Genomic DNA, 19,406 nt, shown 5'->3' with positions numbered 1-19,406 from the left:
AATGCAGCTGAGCCAGATCAACTCTCAGACTATTTAGGCTGAGGCTTGGGAAAGCTGCCTTGCTGGATCAATTGATTTAATAGGTGCAAGCCTTGAGCTGCAACCTATGCTCCCAAGCCTAGCAAGCCACGCCTGAAGCCTTACTCTAGAGGAGTGCAGGACACACTAGAACAGATTGAACAAGTGATCCCAAAATACAATTCCTGTGCTCTATACATGCCCTTGAAAGATATTCTTCTTCTTTTTTTGTAATATTTTTTATTTTTCAATATCTAACATACAAAACTACTACATACATACGTAACCTACAAAACAGTAACTACAAAAGACTACAATAGCACAAGGGATGGGAAGGAAGGGAGAAAAAAGAGAAAGGGAAGGGGGGGAAGGGGAAGGTAACCTACAAACACTAAACACTACGTTTCAATGCTTTCCCTTCATACTGCCACAGTAAAAAAATAGCGTAATAAAATAGTGACGGAGTGGTTGATCATACAAATTACAAATTACAGTTCAAATTAAATCTTTTTCCCTCCCCTGGGCCTCGGGCGCAATTCCCTCTGCGCAGCTACCGCCGGAGCGCTCACTGCCTCCCCCCTCCCTTCAGGCTTCGGATCCTCTTCTTTTTGCTTGGTGTCTGGTCCAAATTCTGGATTTTTATCCACAAAATCCCTTAGCTGATCTTCAGAATTAATCTTGTAAGCTTTATCTTTATAACTAAACCCGATTCCTTCGGGGAGTAGCCATTTGTACTTTATGTCCCGTTCCCTCAAAAGAGCTGCCAACATCTTGTACTTAAATCTTTTCTTCCGCACTAAAAATGGAACGTCCTTCAATATCTTTATTTCCCAGAAAGTCCAATTCCGCATTGTATGAATTATATAGGATACTGTCCCGGACCCTCCTAGATGAAAACTCGATAACAATCTCGCGAGGCAGCTGCCGCTTCGTTGCATATTTTGAAGATGCCCGACGGACTCCCAAAATGGCGCTTTTCACTTCTTCTTTAGTTGCCCTCGCGGGTGTCGCTAAAAGTTCCGAGGCGAGATCCCATAAATCCTCTTTTTCTTCCTCTTTAACATTCTGGAGACGCAAAACGGTTTGTGTTCGCTTCGTTGCTCTCGTAAGTGACGCACTTTCCCGGGCAGACTTCTCTGCTCCCCCCCCGCTGATTCTTTAATGGCTTTCACATCGCTTTCAATTAAGCCCACCCTTTGATCTGTTTCATTCAGCTTGTCAACAAAGGGTTTTATGGCTTCCATAACCACTCTTTTAACCAGTTCTTCAAGCGTCTCGCCCCTCTGCAAGGCCGCCGTAACTGACTTGCCAAGAGAAGGACTCTGCTTTCTCGCTGCCATTTTAGGGGGGGGGGAACCGCCAATCTTCCGAGACTCTATGAGGGGAGAAAAATCCGAGTCTTCTAACCTTCAGACCCCACCACTCCTCACAACGCTTGTAGTAACAGAAGGGATTCACTTACTTGCAGGCTTTCACCTAATCTTGCTCCTTGCCGTTTTCTATAGCCCGGCAGCACACTAGATGCCGCGCTCGTCTGCCGGCCTCCATAGGGACAAACGGGCGATTTACCCCCTGCCTCGATCTGTCAGAGGGCTCTTCCCGCCGCGTCCCGGACTCAGACTCCCTGCCTGAGAGTCTGGGGGCTAACCTTTGCAGATCAGCCGCCCGGCCAGGCGGCTCGGCCGCTTCCTCTCGGACCTGCCGAGAGGAGCGTCCGACATGGCTGCGAAAACGAAAACGAATCGAAAGATATTCTTCTAAAGCAGACTCTAACTTATAAGTTACAGGGAAGTAAAGGCTCTCCATTACCTTGTAGTCTATGTTTCAACCTGCAGTCTGCCACATGGCAATGGCCACTTGCAGGAGCCGGGTGTGTGAGCTCCTTCTTCTTGGAAAGCTCTTGTGCTCTGGACCTTTTTCAGTTTGGTTTGAGGCTGGGCTATGGGGGGGGGAGCTCTGGTGGCTTTAGTTGATGACCTCTGTCTGAGTGTTGACAAGGGCCATGCTTCTTTGTTGCTTCTCCTGGATCTATCTGCATCCTTTGACACAGTAGATCATGCCATCCTGTTGACTCATTTGGAGGCAGAAGTAGATGTCAAGAGGTGTGCCATGGACTGGTTTAAATCATTCCTCGTGGAATGCACTCAAAGAGTTGGAGCAAAGAGTTGGAAACCAGCTATCTTCAGGGTGGGAGTTATCTTGTGGGCTTCTGTAGGACACAGTCTTATCTCCTATGTTATTCAACCTCTATGTAAAACCTTTAGGAGAACTCATTTGTAGCTATGGGACTGAATGTTATCAATATGTGGATTGCGGCAGTGGCCCGGTCTCCTTTTTTCCTACCTTCAGCACGCCAGGCAGAGTGCCCCCTACCTTTTGACTCGGGACCTAATGACAATGATCCATGCAATGGCCAGCTCCAGATTGGACTACTGCAACTCGCTTTATGCAGGGCTTCCCTTGGGTCTCACCCGGAAATTACAATGTGCCCAGAATGCTGCTGCATGCGTCCTTACCAGTGCTCCGTATAGGGCACATATTACTCCCATAGTGCAGCAGCTCCACTGCTCCCCCGTGGAGTTCCAGATGAAATTCAAGGTGTTGCTTTTGACCTTTAAAGCCCTTAGTGGACAGGGACCGGCATACCTGTGGGGCCACCTCTCACCTTATGTGCCCCAGAGAGCACTGAGATCAGCTGACAAACATCTACTAGTGGTCCCAGGCCCCATGGAGGCTAGACTGGCCTTGACCAGAGCCAGGACCTTTTCGGTCTCGGCTCCAACCTGGTGGAACTCTCTGTCAGTGGATACACGGGCCCACCAGGATCTTCTATTATTTCAGCAGGCTTGCAAGACTGAGATGTTCCGCCAGACATATGGTTGAGGTCGGTCCAGCAGTCACCAGAGAGCCTCCCAGCTGGCCTCTTGCTAGGGGGGGGCATTATACCATATGTCCCCCCATATGAGTTACAACTTAAACTGAATGGCCAGTTTCCTTCCTTCTCCCACCCCTCCATGTGTTACTGGCAGAGGTGGGTTGTAAGGTCGCTGTCTGGGAGTGGTGTTTTATGGAAATTCTGCATTTTTATTGTGATTTTAATGTAACATATATATGTTTTACTGTTGTAACTTGCCCTGAGCCCACTCGTGGGGAGGGTGGGATAAAAGCCCAGTAAGTAAGTAAGTAAGTAAGTAAGTAAGTAAGTAAGTAAGTAAGTAAGTAAGTAAGTAAGTAAGTAAGTAAGTAAGTAAGTAAGTAAATAAATAAGCTCTATACTTTGTAATGCAAATCCCCTAATGATGCAGTAGAGGTATGCGTCGCTGCCATACTGCTGTGCTGAAATGACTGAAAATGAACAAACTGAAACTGAACCCAGACAAAATGGAAGTGATACTGGTTGGGAAATCGGAGATCTTGAAGGACATTGTACTTTCCACTTTTGATGGGGTTCAATTTATGCTTGCAGACTCAGTTAAGAGCCTAGGGGTTATACTGGATACAACTCTGCTACTACAGAAGCAAATTAATGCAGCTGCAACTCAGGCTGGCCTGGAAGATAGCCCCCTACCTTGACACAGGTGATCTGGGCACCTGGATCCATGCCAGTGACATCGAGACTAAACTACTGTAATGAAAACTTGGAGACTGTAGTTGGTGCAGAATGCCCCATCTTGGTTATTAGCAAGAGCCAGGCAGAACATGCATATTATTCTCATTCTGCAGGCATTCCATTGGCTACACATCAGTTACCTGGCTCAGTTTAAGGTATTAGCTATCATATACAATGTCCTTCATGGCTTTGGTCCCTAATATCTACAGGACCACTTCTCTCCCTATTCTCTGCCACGGCAACTTTGTTCATGTGACAGCCTGCAAATGGCCAAAATGAACAACTTTATACACGTATTCCCTGTTGTGACTCTCCACCTTATGGAGTGGCCTGATGAGGTTTGGAAGGTTCCTACTTTCTTGGCTTTCTGCAAACTATGCAAAATAAAATTATTCAGGAGGGCTTTTTTACAGAGATAGAAGGGCTGTACAGTAAAGAAATGGCTCAGAAATGGTAAGGGGATAGGAACTGTAGACTATACTACTGTGTACTGTCTAATGCTGTAATTATGCCCCTGCTAGATAATTTCTACATCATTAAGTGTGTCATACTTAAATTGCTTATGCTTTGTTTCAGTATATTAGCTCTATATCAGACTATTAGCTCTATATCAGATTTCTCCTTGTTTATGCTTTTTCTACATTATTTTAGCTTTGTATCAGTTTCCTGCTTGTTTTCAAATTTTCTACTATGCTCTACCCTATTGCTTTGCTTATTGACTGTCCCAGCTAGTAGAGCATATTGATTTACACTATGTAATCCAACTTGTGTTTCAGTGAGAAAGATGGACTATAAAAACATTAAAAATTAATTAAATATATAAATAAAATTATATTTTGCCTGCACCACCTTGAGGGCCCTTGTTTGGTGGAAAGGTGAGATAGAAATGTTTTAAATAAATAAATAATGACTGGAAGTGTGGCATTTTGGGATTAAAGACTATCAGCATCTACAAAAGAATCTTGATCACCAGACCCATTTTTCCTTTCTGTAACCCATACAATAACTCTCGGTGTTCTCTTTCCTGTTGCCAAAAAAGCTGGCCATCATCTATTCATTATGGACCAGTTAATATTCTCCTGGGTAGCTGCAATTATCCCGGTATTACAATCTATTACAAGCAGCAGCAACAGGTCCTAAGGCTTGTAACTTAACCTTCAGCCCAGTATATCTGGGGGAAATGCCTGGCAGCAAATAACTATTGCTTTAGAAATGATAATAGCATTAAGAATTTGGAACATGGTCCTGATGTTAGCTACACAAAAATATAGAAAAACATACACAGTTGGATTAATTGGGCCACCATGGAAGTATGCTTGATGACATATTGTTTAGGACTGAGCTCAGCATAAACTAGTTTTACTCGTTGGAAGGGGAAGCTGTGCACAGCACTGATTGGCTGGAGTTTTTATTTATTTATTTATTTATTTATGTTATTTATATTCTGCCTTTCTCACTGAGACTCAAGGCGGATTACATAGTGTGAGATTAGTACAATTAGTGGCAGGCAGGCAATTCCATACAGTGTCAAGAACATTTCCATAAACAATGTCATGGGGTAAAAGAATGTAAGTTTAAAAGATATAGCATTAGCAAGGATCCAGTATGGGGTTGAGGAATTGCTGAAACATAACATAATCAATTCTAGGACTTATATTGAACAACATAAACCACAGGTAGGATATTTAAAGCAACAGATAATATGTAAGACAACAAAATGGTAAAATCGATGGTTTCTAACTCATTAGCAAAACATTTGGGATCCCTTTCCTACAATACCACCCTCTTAGCTGAGAAAAAAGGCCTTTTGAATAATTCAGTTTTGCATTGTTTGGGGAAAGCCAGGAGGGTGGGGGCTCTCCTGATCTCCTCAGGCAGGCCGTTCCATGGGGAAGGTGCCACCACAGAGAAAGCCCGTGTACAGGCTACTGTGGATTTCGCCCATGTACAGGCTGGCACCTGCAAGAGACCCTGTTCAAATGAGTGAAGCTGCTGTGGAGGGACATAGGGAGACGGGCAGTCCCGTAGGTATTCTGGACCAAGGCCATGAATTTGACATCAGAAGCTGACCTCTTTTCTATCCAGACTTCAAAATATATTGATTTACAAAAAATAAGAGGATGAACTTTTTAAAGGAATAAAAGTACATGCAGCGCTTCAAAAATAAAAATGTGGACAACTCACCTTGAAGTTCAGGACAGGAGACAAACAACACAGTCTGAACAAGCATTTACATCATTGATAAGTGTGTTAATTCTGAGGTGGGTGGAAGCTGAAGTCACGTCATGGAGGAAAACCATGTTGTGACTTCTATTTCACTGTATATTTTTACACAGTTGTAATCATATTATTCTGTATTTTGTTTAAGAAACTTCCCAGTTTTGGACCCTACCTTGAACAACGCAAGAACATAATAGCTGAGAACAAACTGAAACTGAAGGAACAGAACAGCCTTGTTTCCCAGCTAGAGAGAAAACATTTTGTCCCCAGGAAACCCATACCAGCAGTGAAGGTAAGAAGAATAGGTAGTAGGAGAAGGCAAATGCATAAAATAGCTGAGCACCTTTCGTTAAACACGCTTCTATAAAGTACCGCTATTCTGTGTCATAGGTTTATCAAGAGTTTTATGTTTGGAATGCATGTTGGCACAGCAACAAGAGAACAGTTCACTGTAGTCTTAACAAATCTGGAACAAATTCCTCTCCTGTATGAAAAATGGGTGATATTTTTGTCTAATAAACACTTCCCAGGAAATAAACAATCATTCTTATACACACACTTTAGTTTTTGGAAAAATGTAACTTTCATATTAAAGATTTTGTACATTTTCATTTTTAGACATTCAGATAACTAGAAATGGATAAGAATTAGCATTTCACAACACATCTGTGTCTGAATTGTGGTACAATTCTCATTACCATTTTACAGGATAGTTTTTTTAAAAGCTTGTGTAGGGGAGTTTATTGTATGGATTCTTGGTTCTAGGTTGGATTATTTGTCTTCAGTTGAAAAAATATAAAAACAAATGGTACCAGTCATAAATGGGAAAGTGATAATTCAAACAAGTGATAAACAAATGGTTAGAAAGAAAACTTTCCAAAAATTGCTTTGGGAATCTAATACAAGAGCAAGTCTATTTTTTCAATTTGTTAAAATCTAGCCTGCCTTTCTGAAGTTCCTGGCAGCATACAACTAACTCTCAAATCACAGTCAAATAATGAACAATTCAAAATCCAATTACAAAAGTAAAAAAAAAATAGTTAAAACAAGACTAAAATACCAGCACTTTTAATACCTCCAAACTTTTTGGAATAAATGGGCCTTGAATCATTGTCTAAAGTCCTGAAGTTAAATAAACATCTGCAGGTTCAATTGGAGAGCATCAAAATACCTGATATATAAAAATCAAAGCACTAGCCAAATTTCAATACAACAAAACAAAATTCACCAATGCCACCAGTCAGGCCCCAAAAAGGAGGAGGAGAAGTCATCAGTTTGCAAATGCTTGAAAGAATAAAAAAGTCTTTTGCCTGGCTGGGACAAGAGGAGGATATTCTATGGACAAAAAGTCCCTGTCCTTCATGACCGTCAGCGGCACTTCTGAAGACAGGGAGGCACCGAACGGTGTTTCAAACAAGGATTAATTGAGCTTATTAGAGTTGTAGAGATCCTGTGCATCCCACACTGCGCCTTGCCCTCTTCCATCCATCCACTTGATTCCCTTCTATCACCTCATTTTAGGTAAAAATAATGGATTGATCTCAGTAGTACTGTTCCTTCATGTGAGATGCCATTGGAATTCAGACCAGAGCTGATTCCGCACACGTTGGATAATGCACTTTCAATGCACTTTATCAATCATTTGAGGTGGATTTTTTGTTCCGCACACGAAAAAATCCGTTCCAAATGATCTATAAAGAGGATTGGAAGTGCATTATCCAACGTGTGCGGAATCAGCCCAGGACAGCTAAGGATTTGCTATTGGTGACTCTATGTGTCCAGCCTCAGAAAACATTCATGTTGCATGTATATCCAGACTGCAAGTATTTTTTCTCCCCTTTCTGCTCTCCCTAGTTTGTTCACAATAAACATTTTATCTAGCAATAAACTCTCTCCATTGGGGTGTATTTTGCCACCAAGTTTCATATTATTTCCTTAATATCAGATTTCCACATGACATCTGCAGTGTCCTCGTGGCTCCTTATTTTCTTAAACTCCATTTGTTTGTATACACCCTCTGAATAATCTTTCCCCTGTCTTCCTGTATTACTCCCTTATTTATTTTCTTTTTTTACTATATTTTGTGAGCTTTTCTCATAACTTCATTTCCCCCCCTCCAGGGCTAGTGTTATCTGTTTTCTCTGTTTAATAAAATTGCCATTCCATCCACCAATATGATTATTTTGCCTTGTTGTATCTCTCCTCTACTGGCCTCTCTCTGAAGATTATGCTCAGCTGCGGTTAAACGCTTTGACCCAGCTTTGTTCATCATAGCTAGCACAACATGCTGGTCCCTTTACAAGTCTGGATCCCACTCTTCTCAACCCCTATGCTACATGTTGTACTCTAGACAGGTACCCATATGGATATGACTCCTTTCTGTTAAAATATCCCACTGTATGGAGACTGCCTTCCTTCTGCCACTCCTCTTTCCTTCTCCAGGGGCTTAGGTTTTAACACCAAGCTAAACAAAACCCTCAGATCAAGGCAAGTAGTAATGGATTTATAACTATGTTGTGAGGTACCACTACAATCTTAGAAGAATCACCAAAACAGATAGAAACCAGAAATTATATGGAATAATACATATATTTGCAGTTCTTAAGTGGTCAAATACCAAGTACGCAATTCTCTGTATCCATTAAAAGATTAGGAAAGGGTGGCTTTACAGTAGGGCTGACACCTCCTGCCTTGCTCAGTAGGGTGGTGATGGGATGCCAGGAAAATTACCGTTGCTGCATCTGCATGATGTCACTTCTGGCATGAACCTACAAGAAATGTCATTGCATCAGAGGAACACTCTAGGATTCCACTAAAACCCTACAGTAAAACCATGATGCAACTTTTTGGTCTATGCCAGAAGTGATCTTGCAGCAACAATTTACATGCCCCCACCCACCGCCCCCTGGCCTCCAACTGTTTGCTAGAGCTTAGCTGGCAACCTTAGCACTCCTTTAAGCGATCCTTTAAGCGATCCTTCTGAAGGATCTTTCAGACTGTTGAGGAGATAGCTCCTTTGCAATTTAAAGGAAGAGGAGGCATTGGCTCCTGAGAATACATGTTTTCGTGCACACATTCTCTGAACTTCAGCCTTTCCACACTCTGTATTCTTTAGATTGTGAGGGACATTCAGTCAAAGCAATGAAGTGCAGATAGCTTGCACCTGGCAAATTTAGAGACAGATCCAGGTCTGTAATCTGAGCTAGATTTACACAAAAGCTAAGTATACTAGAGTTTAAGGTCCCAGAAAAGAGTCCATTAGCACCTTTAAGACTAACCAATTTTACTGAATCATAAGCTACAGTAAAGTTGGTTAGTCTTAAAGGTGCTACTGGACTCTTTTCGATTTTTGCTACTACAGACTAACACGGCTAACTCCTCTGGAGTTTATGAAATGTCTCGATACAAAAAAATTTAAACTTCACTGTTAAAATAATACATTTTGTAATGCTTAAACTGACATAGCTTAGGGCCTAAAGTGGTGTTCGTATAGTGATATAATGATGCCTGTAAACAACAGAGTCGAAAGCACTGCATGTTAGGAAATGTAGTATGGTGGATCAGGAAACAAAAAGGGAAGAGATTTGTCCTGGGCCTGATCTATCTTGATGCAACAGTTGTTATTTATATTTAAGAGCAATATCCTGTTTAAGATCTTGATTGGAACTTAAATTATACTTAGTTGCTTGCAGGGCTGGCGCCAGAGTTTCTGGCGCCTGCGGCCACTCATGCACAGGCACACGCCATGGACTGCGTGATGACGTCATCATGTGATGACCTCATCACGCAGCGCAGGATTGCTGGGGCGGCCCGTGGAAGCTGCTCCGTGCTCCGCACGCCACCCCAGCAGCAGCCTGACGGCTTCTGCACCCGGCTGAGGTGTGTGGGGGCAGAGGAGCACGCAGTGGAGCCAGCCAGCCCCGTGCCGCCGCCACATGCCCCAGCCGGGCGCAGAAGCCGGCTGCTGCTGGGGCGGTGTGCGGAGCACGGAGCAGCCTCTGCGCGCCACCCCAGCAGCGGCTCACGGCTTCTGCGCCAGGCTGGGGTGTGTGGCGGCAGCGGTGGCACGGGGCTGGCTGGCTGCAGCAACAGCTGCTGCCCAGTCACACCAGCTCCGCTTGCGTGCACCTCCGCCCCCCGACACCCCCTCTGGTGCCTGTCCAGTGCCCTCGCGCCTGAGGCCACCGCCTACCTGGGCTCAATGGGCGCGCCGGCCCTGGTTGCTTGATACAACACCTCAACCTGTCTTATTCCCGCTAGGATTGCCAGCTCTGGGATGGGAAAGTCCTGAATATTTGGGAATAGAGCACAGAGGGGCGGGGTTTCGGTGGGGAGGAACCTCAGCAGAGTATAATGCTATAGAGTCTACCCTCCAAAGCAGCCATGTTCTACAGGGGAACTGATCTCTGTAGTCTGGACATTAGTTGTAATTCCAAGAGATTTCCAGGCCCCACCTAGAGGTTGGCATTCTTATTCCAGCCAGGGCTGCCAAACCCCCAGTTGGGGCAGGAAATCCTCCTCCCTGAGTTTCTGTTGCCTGTCACTGCTGCAAACAGTATGTACCCTTCATCAGATGTTTTGATCAGGCATCTGATGAAGAGAACTTGATTCTCGAAAGCTTATGCTATAATAAAATTGGTTAGTCTTAAAGGTGCTACTGGACTCTTTTTGATTTTGCTACTACAGACTAACACGGCTAACTCCTCAGGATCTGCAAACAGTATGTGTGTGTGATTTTATAAACTCATTGACATCCAATGTATGATGATATCACTTCCAGGTAAAACCTGGAAGCAATGGCAGTAGCTCTAGGAATTGCTAAAAAATCTGTGTATTCCAGAAACTGTATGGTAAAACCATTCCTACAGCTACTGAAGCCACTTCCAGGTTTTCCCTGGAAGTGATGTCATCATGCTTGTAATGCTGCCCCCACCATGTACCTGCCCCCAACCCTCCCAGTGGTTCCCAACCCTGTCTGCAGCTAACCCCAACCCTGTCTGCAATTTCTATCCAGCAAGTGATAGACAGGAAGAATGTTGGTTCTCTTTGGGTGGATTCAGCAAGAAAGATTGCAGCATGTTAGAAAAGGAAAAGGAAGGTGGACTCTCTTCCTTCCAAAAAAATGGAGCAAAATATACCAATCTTAACCATTTTTCTGGGTTTACTCTTCTGTAGCTTTTCATTAGTAACAAAAATGTCTCTGGCTAATGACAAAGAGATTTGCCAACCCAGGTCATTTCAGCTAATATTGGCCTTATGGGGAAATAGCAGATCTATGGCAACTTCCCATCACCTGGAAAAGTGAAGTTGACATTTACATGTTGAACATGTCTACAGTACAGCATTGATTTATATGAATTTATAATATTTTATTCTAAGCACTGGTACCTTACATAATTCTAGGGTTGCCAGGCATACTTGACAACCAGTGGGAGATGTGAGATGAAGATAAGAGAGGGCACTGTTGATGACGTTGTGATGTGAATTCTCAGGAAAACCTGAAGTGATATCAGTCGTCTCTAGAAATTACTGGAAAAAACTATGGTTTTATCATAGTTTCCAGGGATTCCTAGAGAGGACTGGCATCACTCCCAAGGTTTACCTTGGCAACTCTATATAAGACTGATAGTTCAAATAGTTTTAAATCAAGTTGTTGTCTTCCTTCTGTACATGGAAGTATCCAACCATACATTATACATATATACATATATATGTATATATGTATGTATGTATGTATGTATGTATGTATGTATGTATGTATGTATGTATGTATGTATGTATGTATTAGGGGTGTGCATGCCTCAAAAAATCAGGTTTACCCAAAGCACGAAAAAAAATCCAGAATTACCAGAATCTTGAAGCGGCAAGCCACTTCGAATTCTGGTATTTAGCTTGCTTTGGTATGTATTTGGAGCATAATAAAGTGAGGGAGAGCAAACCTCCCCCCCACTCCGATCCCCCCAAGTGGGAGCAGGCTGAGCCTTGGTGGGGGTGGGAGGAAAGGTGGGAGAAGGGCCCCTGAGGGTTGGGGGGGCATTTGTATGCAAAATGTCACCCCTGGCAAAGGAAGCCTGCCTCTTCATTTTTTCCCCATAGGAAATAATGGAGATCAGCAGCCGCAAGCACAAAATAGGAGATTAGCAGCAGCAACCTAAAGCTATGCCCTTTTATAGGCGAGGATAGGGGGACCTGGTTTGGGGGGCCATAACATGCCCCCCCGAAGTCCAATCGGTCTGATACTTGGGGGGTTGTTAGAGGGGAGTTAGAGGAAGGCCCCCACCAATTATGGCTTTATTCGGTGGGAAATTGAAAAGCTTACCCAAACCCCCGAATCAAGCCGAATCGATACCCGAATCGCTTCCTTATTTTCCATAACCCTACAGCTGCTCCCGAATCGGCTTCTCGATTCGGGTATACCCGAATCAGGAAAGCCGAACCACTGTGCCTTTGCACACCCCTAGTCATTATTAGTTAGAGATATTGGTCTATAATTCTTTACATTACTTAAATCTAATGTCTCCTTCAGTGTCAATATATTAGCCTCATTCCATGTATCTGGCATCTCTGCCACCTCCAATATCTCATTCATCAATTTGTGCATCAGTTGTTTTAAATCCTCTACCATAACTTTATAAAATTTTGCTGTAATTCCATCTGGTCCCGGAGCTTTACCAACTGTAGTAGCTTGTATTGCTTGCACCACTTCCATTGTTGTTATTTCAGCACCAAGCTTCCCTTTCAGCTTTTCCGGCACCTTAGGTAAATCAATCATGTCAAAATAGTCTCTTATCTTTTCATAGTCCACTGTTTTTTTCTGATATAGTCTTGCATAATATTAATAGAATGCTCTCTCAATCAGTCCTTGATCATATAATTCCTTCCCCTCTTCCATAATTTTACTTATTGTTCTTTTCTCTCTCTTTTTCTTCAATTGCCACGCCAAATATCTCCCTGGTTTATTAGCTCCTTCAAATGATTTTTGCTTCATTTTCTTCAGTTCCCACTCAACTTCCTTATTTTCCATAACCCTAATTTGTTCTTGCAATAACTTTATTTCATACAACAATTTCTTTTTACCTGGCCTCTTTTTCAGATGCTGTTCAACTTGGATAATTTTTTCCTGAATCTCTTTTAACTTCATTTCTTTTTTCTTTTTGTCACTACCATTTAAGTCCATTAACACACCTCTAATTACTGCTTTATATGTATCCCAGACCTTATGTGTTGACACACCTTTATCCACATTATACTGAATAAAAAAATTCGTTTCTTTTTTAAGCACCTCCACACATTCTGGGTCGCCCAAAAGATCCTCATTAATTCTCCATCTCCGTTTCTTATTTCTCCTTCCGAATCTCCACATCACAGGATTATGATCCGAGCTAATTTTCGGTAAAATGTCAGTCTCTTTTGTAAATACTACCAGTTCCTTGGACGCCCAGATCATACCTATTCTGGAAAAAGATTGATGGCTAGTTGAAAAAAAAGTATATTGCTTCGCTGTAGAATTATATTTTCTCCAAATATCTTCTAAATTTTCTTGTTCCTGAATTCCGAAAAAAGACTTTGGTAGTTTCCCCATCCTTACTTTGCTTATTGATGAACTTTTATCCAGTTGCAAATCTACCACTCCATTAAAGTCTCCAGCTAAGATTACTTGATCATAAGTCCATTGCTCCATTTGTTCTCGTAAATCTTTGAAAAGCTTGGGAGGAAAGCCCTTTATTCAGAGCCTCCCACCCCCCGAGACCCTTCACTTTTAGGGCTTCAAACATTCCAACCTGATTTCTAGCTGAAATCAGGAGGCTGTGGGTGATCTGTGTGCCCCACCAGCCAAAAAAACAGCACCTCGGATGATCCGGAGCTCCGAATCACGACGGTCTCGCCATTACCCCCAACTGGAAGTCAGTTTCCAGGGATTCCTAGAGAGGACTGACATCACTCCCAAGGTTTACCTTGGCAACTCTAGATAAGACTGATAGTTCAAATAGTTTTAAATCAAGTTGTTGTCTTCCTTCTGTACATGGAAATATCCAACCATACATTATACATATATACGTATACATGTATATGTATGTATGTATGTATGTATGTATGTATGTATATGTGTATGTATGTATGTATGTATTAGGGGTGTGCATGCCCTAAAAAATCAGGTTTACCCAAAGCACGGAAAATAATCCAGAATTACCAGAATCTTGAAGCGGCAAGCCGCTTCGAGATTCTGGTATTTAGCTTGCTTTGGTATGTATTTGGAGCATACTAAAGTGAGGGAGAGCAAACCTCCCCCCCCACTCCGATCCCCCCCTGGGGCAACCCCACCCACCCACTGCACTTACCAGGCCAGCAGGGAGGGCGAGGCTGATCAGCTGGGCAGCGGGGAAGCTCGGAGCCAGCTCCTGCGGGGCCTGTGCCACGTCCTCCACCACCTAACCAGCCAGCTGGGCTGTGGGGAAGGCCGGCTCTGGCTCCTGCGGGGTCCGTGTCACCTCCACCACCGCCTTAGTGACCAGCTGGGTGGTGGGGAATGCCGGCACTGCCTTCTGCTGGGCCCACACTGCCTCCTTTGCTGCCTTAGCAGCCAGCTGAGTGGTGGGGAAGCCCAGTGCTGGCTCCTGCAGGGTCTGCACCGCCTCCTCCCCTGCTGCAGCAACCAGCTGGGAGGCAGGAAGGCTGGCATGGCTTTGCAGCAGCATAGAAAGGGTCATTTAAACCCCCACCGGCAGGATCAGCTGCTTGGCCAGGATCTCCCCGCCAAGCAGCTGATCCACAGGTTTACATGCCCCTTTCCCTGCTGCTTTGAAGCAGTATGGAAAGGGGCATTTAAACCCCTGCCGGCAGGATCAGCTCCTTGGTGGGGATCTCCCTGCCAATCAGCTGATCTGTGGGTTTGAATGCCCCTTTCTGTGCTTCTTTGCAGGGGCATGGAAAGGGACATTTAAATCCCTTGACCCAAAGCTTCCTGAAGCAATACGAATCACTTCGGGAAGCTTTGAGTGAGGTTTTCCGAATCATTGCAAATCAGGTCCGATTCGGGTACTTTACCCGAATCCAGATCCCGAATCACACACCCCTAGTATGTATGTATGTAGCTTGACCCAGATAAGGAAGACTTCCTATATAGTGATCTCTTTTTAAGCAAGGCAAGAAGGGGCCAAGGGGTAAACCTAGCTGGTAAATGATTAATAAATCTGGTGCTTTCTCATAACCTAGTGATAGTAAATGCAAATAAATTGGTGGACCCTGAAGGGGTGCATACATGTTTTACTCTTAAAGGGTAAAGATTATAAAGAAAAAGGAATTATAAAGGAACTGATGTTATAGACTTACTGGGTATCTGAATTGGACATACTTTTCTTATTGTAATATTATAATACTATAATATGAAATTCTCACAATTGAGCACTAGCACTTTAATATAATTAATTTTGGCTAACACCTGGTAGTGTGTGTGGTCTCACTGGGGAGTTCTTGATAGTGCTGCGGTGCTCTCATTGGAGACCTTCCCTTTTTTGTGGTGAAGATTACCCTTAAAGGTGCCAGTACAGTAGATTACTGTTTGGTACCGGAAGAGGTGTTAACTAAGATCTGCAATTTTAAAGTGGGTAACTTTCTTGGGGATGACCATCTTCCTCTTATGCTGACTTTAACCATAAATAAACAAATGGTTAAGTCACCATCTTCAACTCTGCACATAAAGCAGATCTACCAGAGAATAAAAATAAGGAAATGGACCTCACTGATATAACAAGAAATTAGTTCTATAACTCATTGCAAGAATGCCACTTCTTGTGCAACAAATACGCTTCGGCAGTTGATGCGACATTATGAGCCAGATCATAGATTTATGTAAATCTGTATACCAGCTACCTTGCTTTAACCAACTAAAGCAAAGGAAGAATTTGGTTTGATTAGGAATGCCAGATCTTCCTGAGAAACATGATAGCTTATCATAAGGAGTTTAGATTGAAGAGATCAGACTGTACCTTAACCAGACTTAAGGTTGTTAAGGGGAGATGGAAACAAGTAGTAATCAACAAGAAAAGGGCAACTTTGATGAAAAAATGGAGAGCTCTGATTAAGGGTGTGCAATTTTCAGGATTTATTTATTTATTATTTATTATATTAGATTTTTAGTCCGCCCTCCCCACTAGGTGGGCTCAGGGCGGAGTACAACATTTCAATTTACATAAATACAGTTAAAAACAGATAAAACAGTTTTTTGTATACTTTTTAGGATTCTGATTCAGAATAAATATCCGAATTGAGCCCAATTCGGAAAGATTTAGGATTCCTGAATTGGGCCCAGCATTGCTGGTCCAATTCAGGATTACTGAATCAAAGCTTTCCAAAGTGATTTGGATCACTTCAAAAAGCTTCAGGTCAAGCGGGAGCATCCTGCAGCACTTTTCTGGCTGTTTGCATTTGCAAACAGCCAGAAAAGTGCTGCTTGGTTTCAAACTTCCCACCCTGCCACTTTTTCCCCCCAATGGGAGGGTGAGGAGGAAACTTAAAGCTACCCTTTTAGTGCTGCTTGCAAGCGGCATGAAAAAGGGTGCTTTAAACCACCTGCTGCTTGCTTCAGCTGATGGGAAGGGAGCCTCCTCCCTCACCCATCAGCTGAAGCAGGTGGCACGGAGTTTGAAACTTAAAGCCACCCTTTTCGTGCCACTTGCAAGCGGTGTGAAAAGGGTTGCTTTCAAATACCTGGCTGCTTCCTTCACCCATCGGGGGGGGGCATGGGGCACTTGGGGGGGGAGTTTAAAACTTCTGTGTGCTCCTGCATCTTTACAGAGTGATCTAAACACCTGAATCCCAAAGTGGCTTGACGCTTCGGGATTCGGGTTATTATGAATTTTTTCCCACTTCAGGTAAACCCAAAGCGGTAAACCGAAATATTTTTCAGGTGCACACCCCTAACTCTGATTTCCACTACCTATGATGGAAACAAGAGACAGTTCTGGTATATTGTGAACAACAGCGTTAAGAATATCATGCTTATTCCCTTTTGCAACTCTCCAGATGTATGGCTCCCTTTTTTTGCTGTTTATATTGAGGGGATACAACCTGATACAGAGAACAGGAAAGTTTGGTTGAGATTGGGAACTGGAATCTTGGCCACCGGTATCAGTTGAGACCATTGAATACCTAATAAAGAACAGGAAATCGGGGAAAGCACAGAGGTTTTAAGGTTTTATTTTGTAGCAAGGAAAATATTGACATAATAATATAAAATCAAAGATCAAATTAATGCAGATTAAAAAGCAGCAGTTAATATCATTCTTTATTTAAACAAAAGTAACATTCTCTTAATGCCCTGAAACATAAATATACTTTTTTGATATATTTAGAACATTTCTAAAAAAAACCCTTTGGCTCTCTGCATTGGTTCCTGTTGTTTTCCAAAGTAATTTCAGTTAATATTGAACATTTCAGCTTTTCTGAATTGTTCAAATTATTTCTCGTGGTATGTATTGTTTTGCTTTACCAAAAGGTCCATTTGCTATTTCAAAACAAGGTCACCTGATTTTTAACAAGTACCCCTGTAGCTTTAAAGTTTCTCTTTAACCAACCAAAGAGAATTGGCACCCCCTGTTCATTCATTTTTTCTTTTATTACATAAAAAATAATGATTACATTAAAGCTAAGGAAACAAACCTTGAAGCAGCTATTGTGTAACCAATCATTTGCTGTGCTGGAATATCTGAGTAGTTTTCAGACTTTCTGCTTTTAAAGAAAGGCTTTCGACATTCAATTGTTTGTTGAGGACCCTTTACACATGGCAAAGGTTTCCAAGGCACACTCTAGGATACATACATTTCATGGGGAACAGAACCAAGTCTATTGGGTTTCATCCCTTATTATACCTCAAGTTGATGTACAGTCAAGAACAGTAGTAAAAAGTGTTGTAAAATACCTTCTTAATGCCCTCCCAATGGTAAAAAGTTTGTCCAAGGGGTATAATTTGGCACTTACAAGCCTGACAATTGTTAGCTAAAAGCCATGGAACCAAAGGGCCCAGATTATTTGTATCTCACACTGTCGATGGGTATTCAGGATCATCACGTAAACAACGCTTCTTGGTCAGAGGCAGAATGTCAGCTGCTGACAGACGACTGCCTTAATATCCTGCTTGTGGGCTTTGCAGAAGCCTCTGGTGGGCCATAACATCAGATTCTGATTTGTCTGATCCACCAGGTCTATTCTTATGTTCTTTTAAACAGAATACCCACCCATCTTCTTTGATTATCAGCAGTAATGGGGAAGTGGTCTTTCAGATCAATTTCTTCATTGTTAATCTTCACTCTGAAAAACATTTGATAAGCTTCTGGGGAACTTCAAGATTTCCCTGAAAACAGAAAACAATTGGAATGGTTTATTAAATTTGTTCTATTCTCCCCTCCCCTAATTGTACACTAAACTCACTACCATTCTTTATCAGCAAAAGACCTGGTTAAAAAAAACTATTGGAATTGAATTTACAAACGAATTGTAAAACTAGCTTATTAAGACTATTTTATCACAATGTCTTGTTCTGAAGATCTAGTTTATGTCTATGTTCTTGCAGATTCTGAAACTATCCTTTCCTCAGAGTTTGATGTTGTACCTCAGAAGAAATATGCCTCCCTTTCCTCTTTTTGGTAACTTTGTTCTCATCCATCTTTCTTACAGTCAAACATTTATCTCCTCCCTCGTTTTTTTCTAATTTGCCTTCCCCCATTTCTCTATTGCTGTTGATTAATAACTGCTTGACATATCTAATCTGCAAATCTTTCATTTTCCCAGATATTGTGCTATCCACCAAAATAGCTCTTTTCATTTTAAAATGAACAATGAGACTTTTCAGGCACATGTGTGCTCCCTTTGAGTATGTCTTCTGGGAGACATAATACAAGTATTGTGCTGTAGGCTTGGATAAAAAGATTCCTCTTAATTTATGCCCTGGTCTCTTGGGTTCACTGTATTTTACAATATCACAATACAAGAGACAGTATGCTCACTGGTAAACCAATGGCCAGGATTATTGGAAAGGAGAGCAGTACTTATTTGTAAATAGAATTTAGCTATTAATTTTAAAGTCAATATTTTGAAATTACTATACACATTAGTTTGGATATTTTTTCATATACAGAGTACTTGCCATTTTCATGCTTCTATTGCATTTGCCGTCACCACAATATCTCTGAAGTTGTTTAAAAACCATTCCAAATCATAGAGCCAGAGGAGTTAGCTGTGTGTAGTTGCAAAATAGTAAAAAATAGGGAAAAGTCCAGTAGCACCTTTATGACTAACCAACTTTATTGAGGCATCTGATGAAGAGAACTGTGATTTTCAAAAGCTTATACCTCAGTAAAGTTAGAGTGGAACTACAAGTGACAAAAGGCACAGATTGGACACTTGTCAGCTTCCCTCAAGTTTTGATGGGAAATGTAGGCATCCTATTCTTGCAGCTTGGCTCTCTGACTGCTGTCCAATGGACTTTTCAACTGTCACTTGTCCAACATTCCGCCAAGCTGCCTACATTTCCCATCAAAACTTGAGGGAAGCTGACAAGTGT

General features: G+C 42.3%; 1 protein-coding gene across 1 annotated transcript in view; it reads left to right on the top strand.

Moving 5' to 3' along the window:
* Nucleotides 1-19,406, top strand: part of DPYD (dihydropyrimidine dehydrogenase) — a 765,031-nt gene that overhangs the window by 730,187 nt on the left and 15,438 nt on the right. Inside the window, exon 21 of the mRNA XM_054980010.1 lies at nt 5,997-6,140. Within this exon, the coding sequence (XP_054835985.1) occupies nt 5,997-6,140 (144 nt within the window). The remainder of the gene's footprint in view (nt 1-5,996; nt 6,141-19,406) is intronic.

Source organism: Eublepharis macularius, chromosome 5 (genome assembly GCF_028583425.1).
Source record: "Eublepharis macularius isolate TG4126 chromosome 5, MPM_Emac_v1.0, whole genome shotgun sequence".
In the NCBI taxonomy this organism is placed as follows: Eukaryota; Metazoa; Chordata; class Lepidosauria; order Squamata; family Eublepharidae; genus Eublepharis; species Eublepharis macularius.
This window is presented reverse-complemented; position numbering and strand designations above follow the sequence as displayed.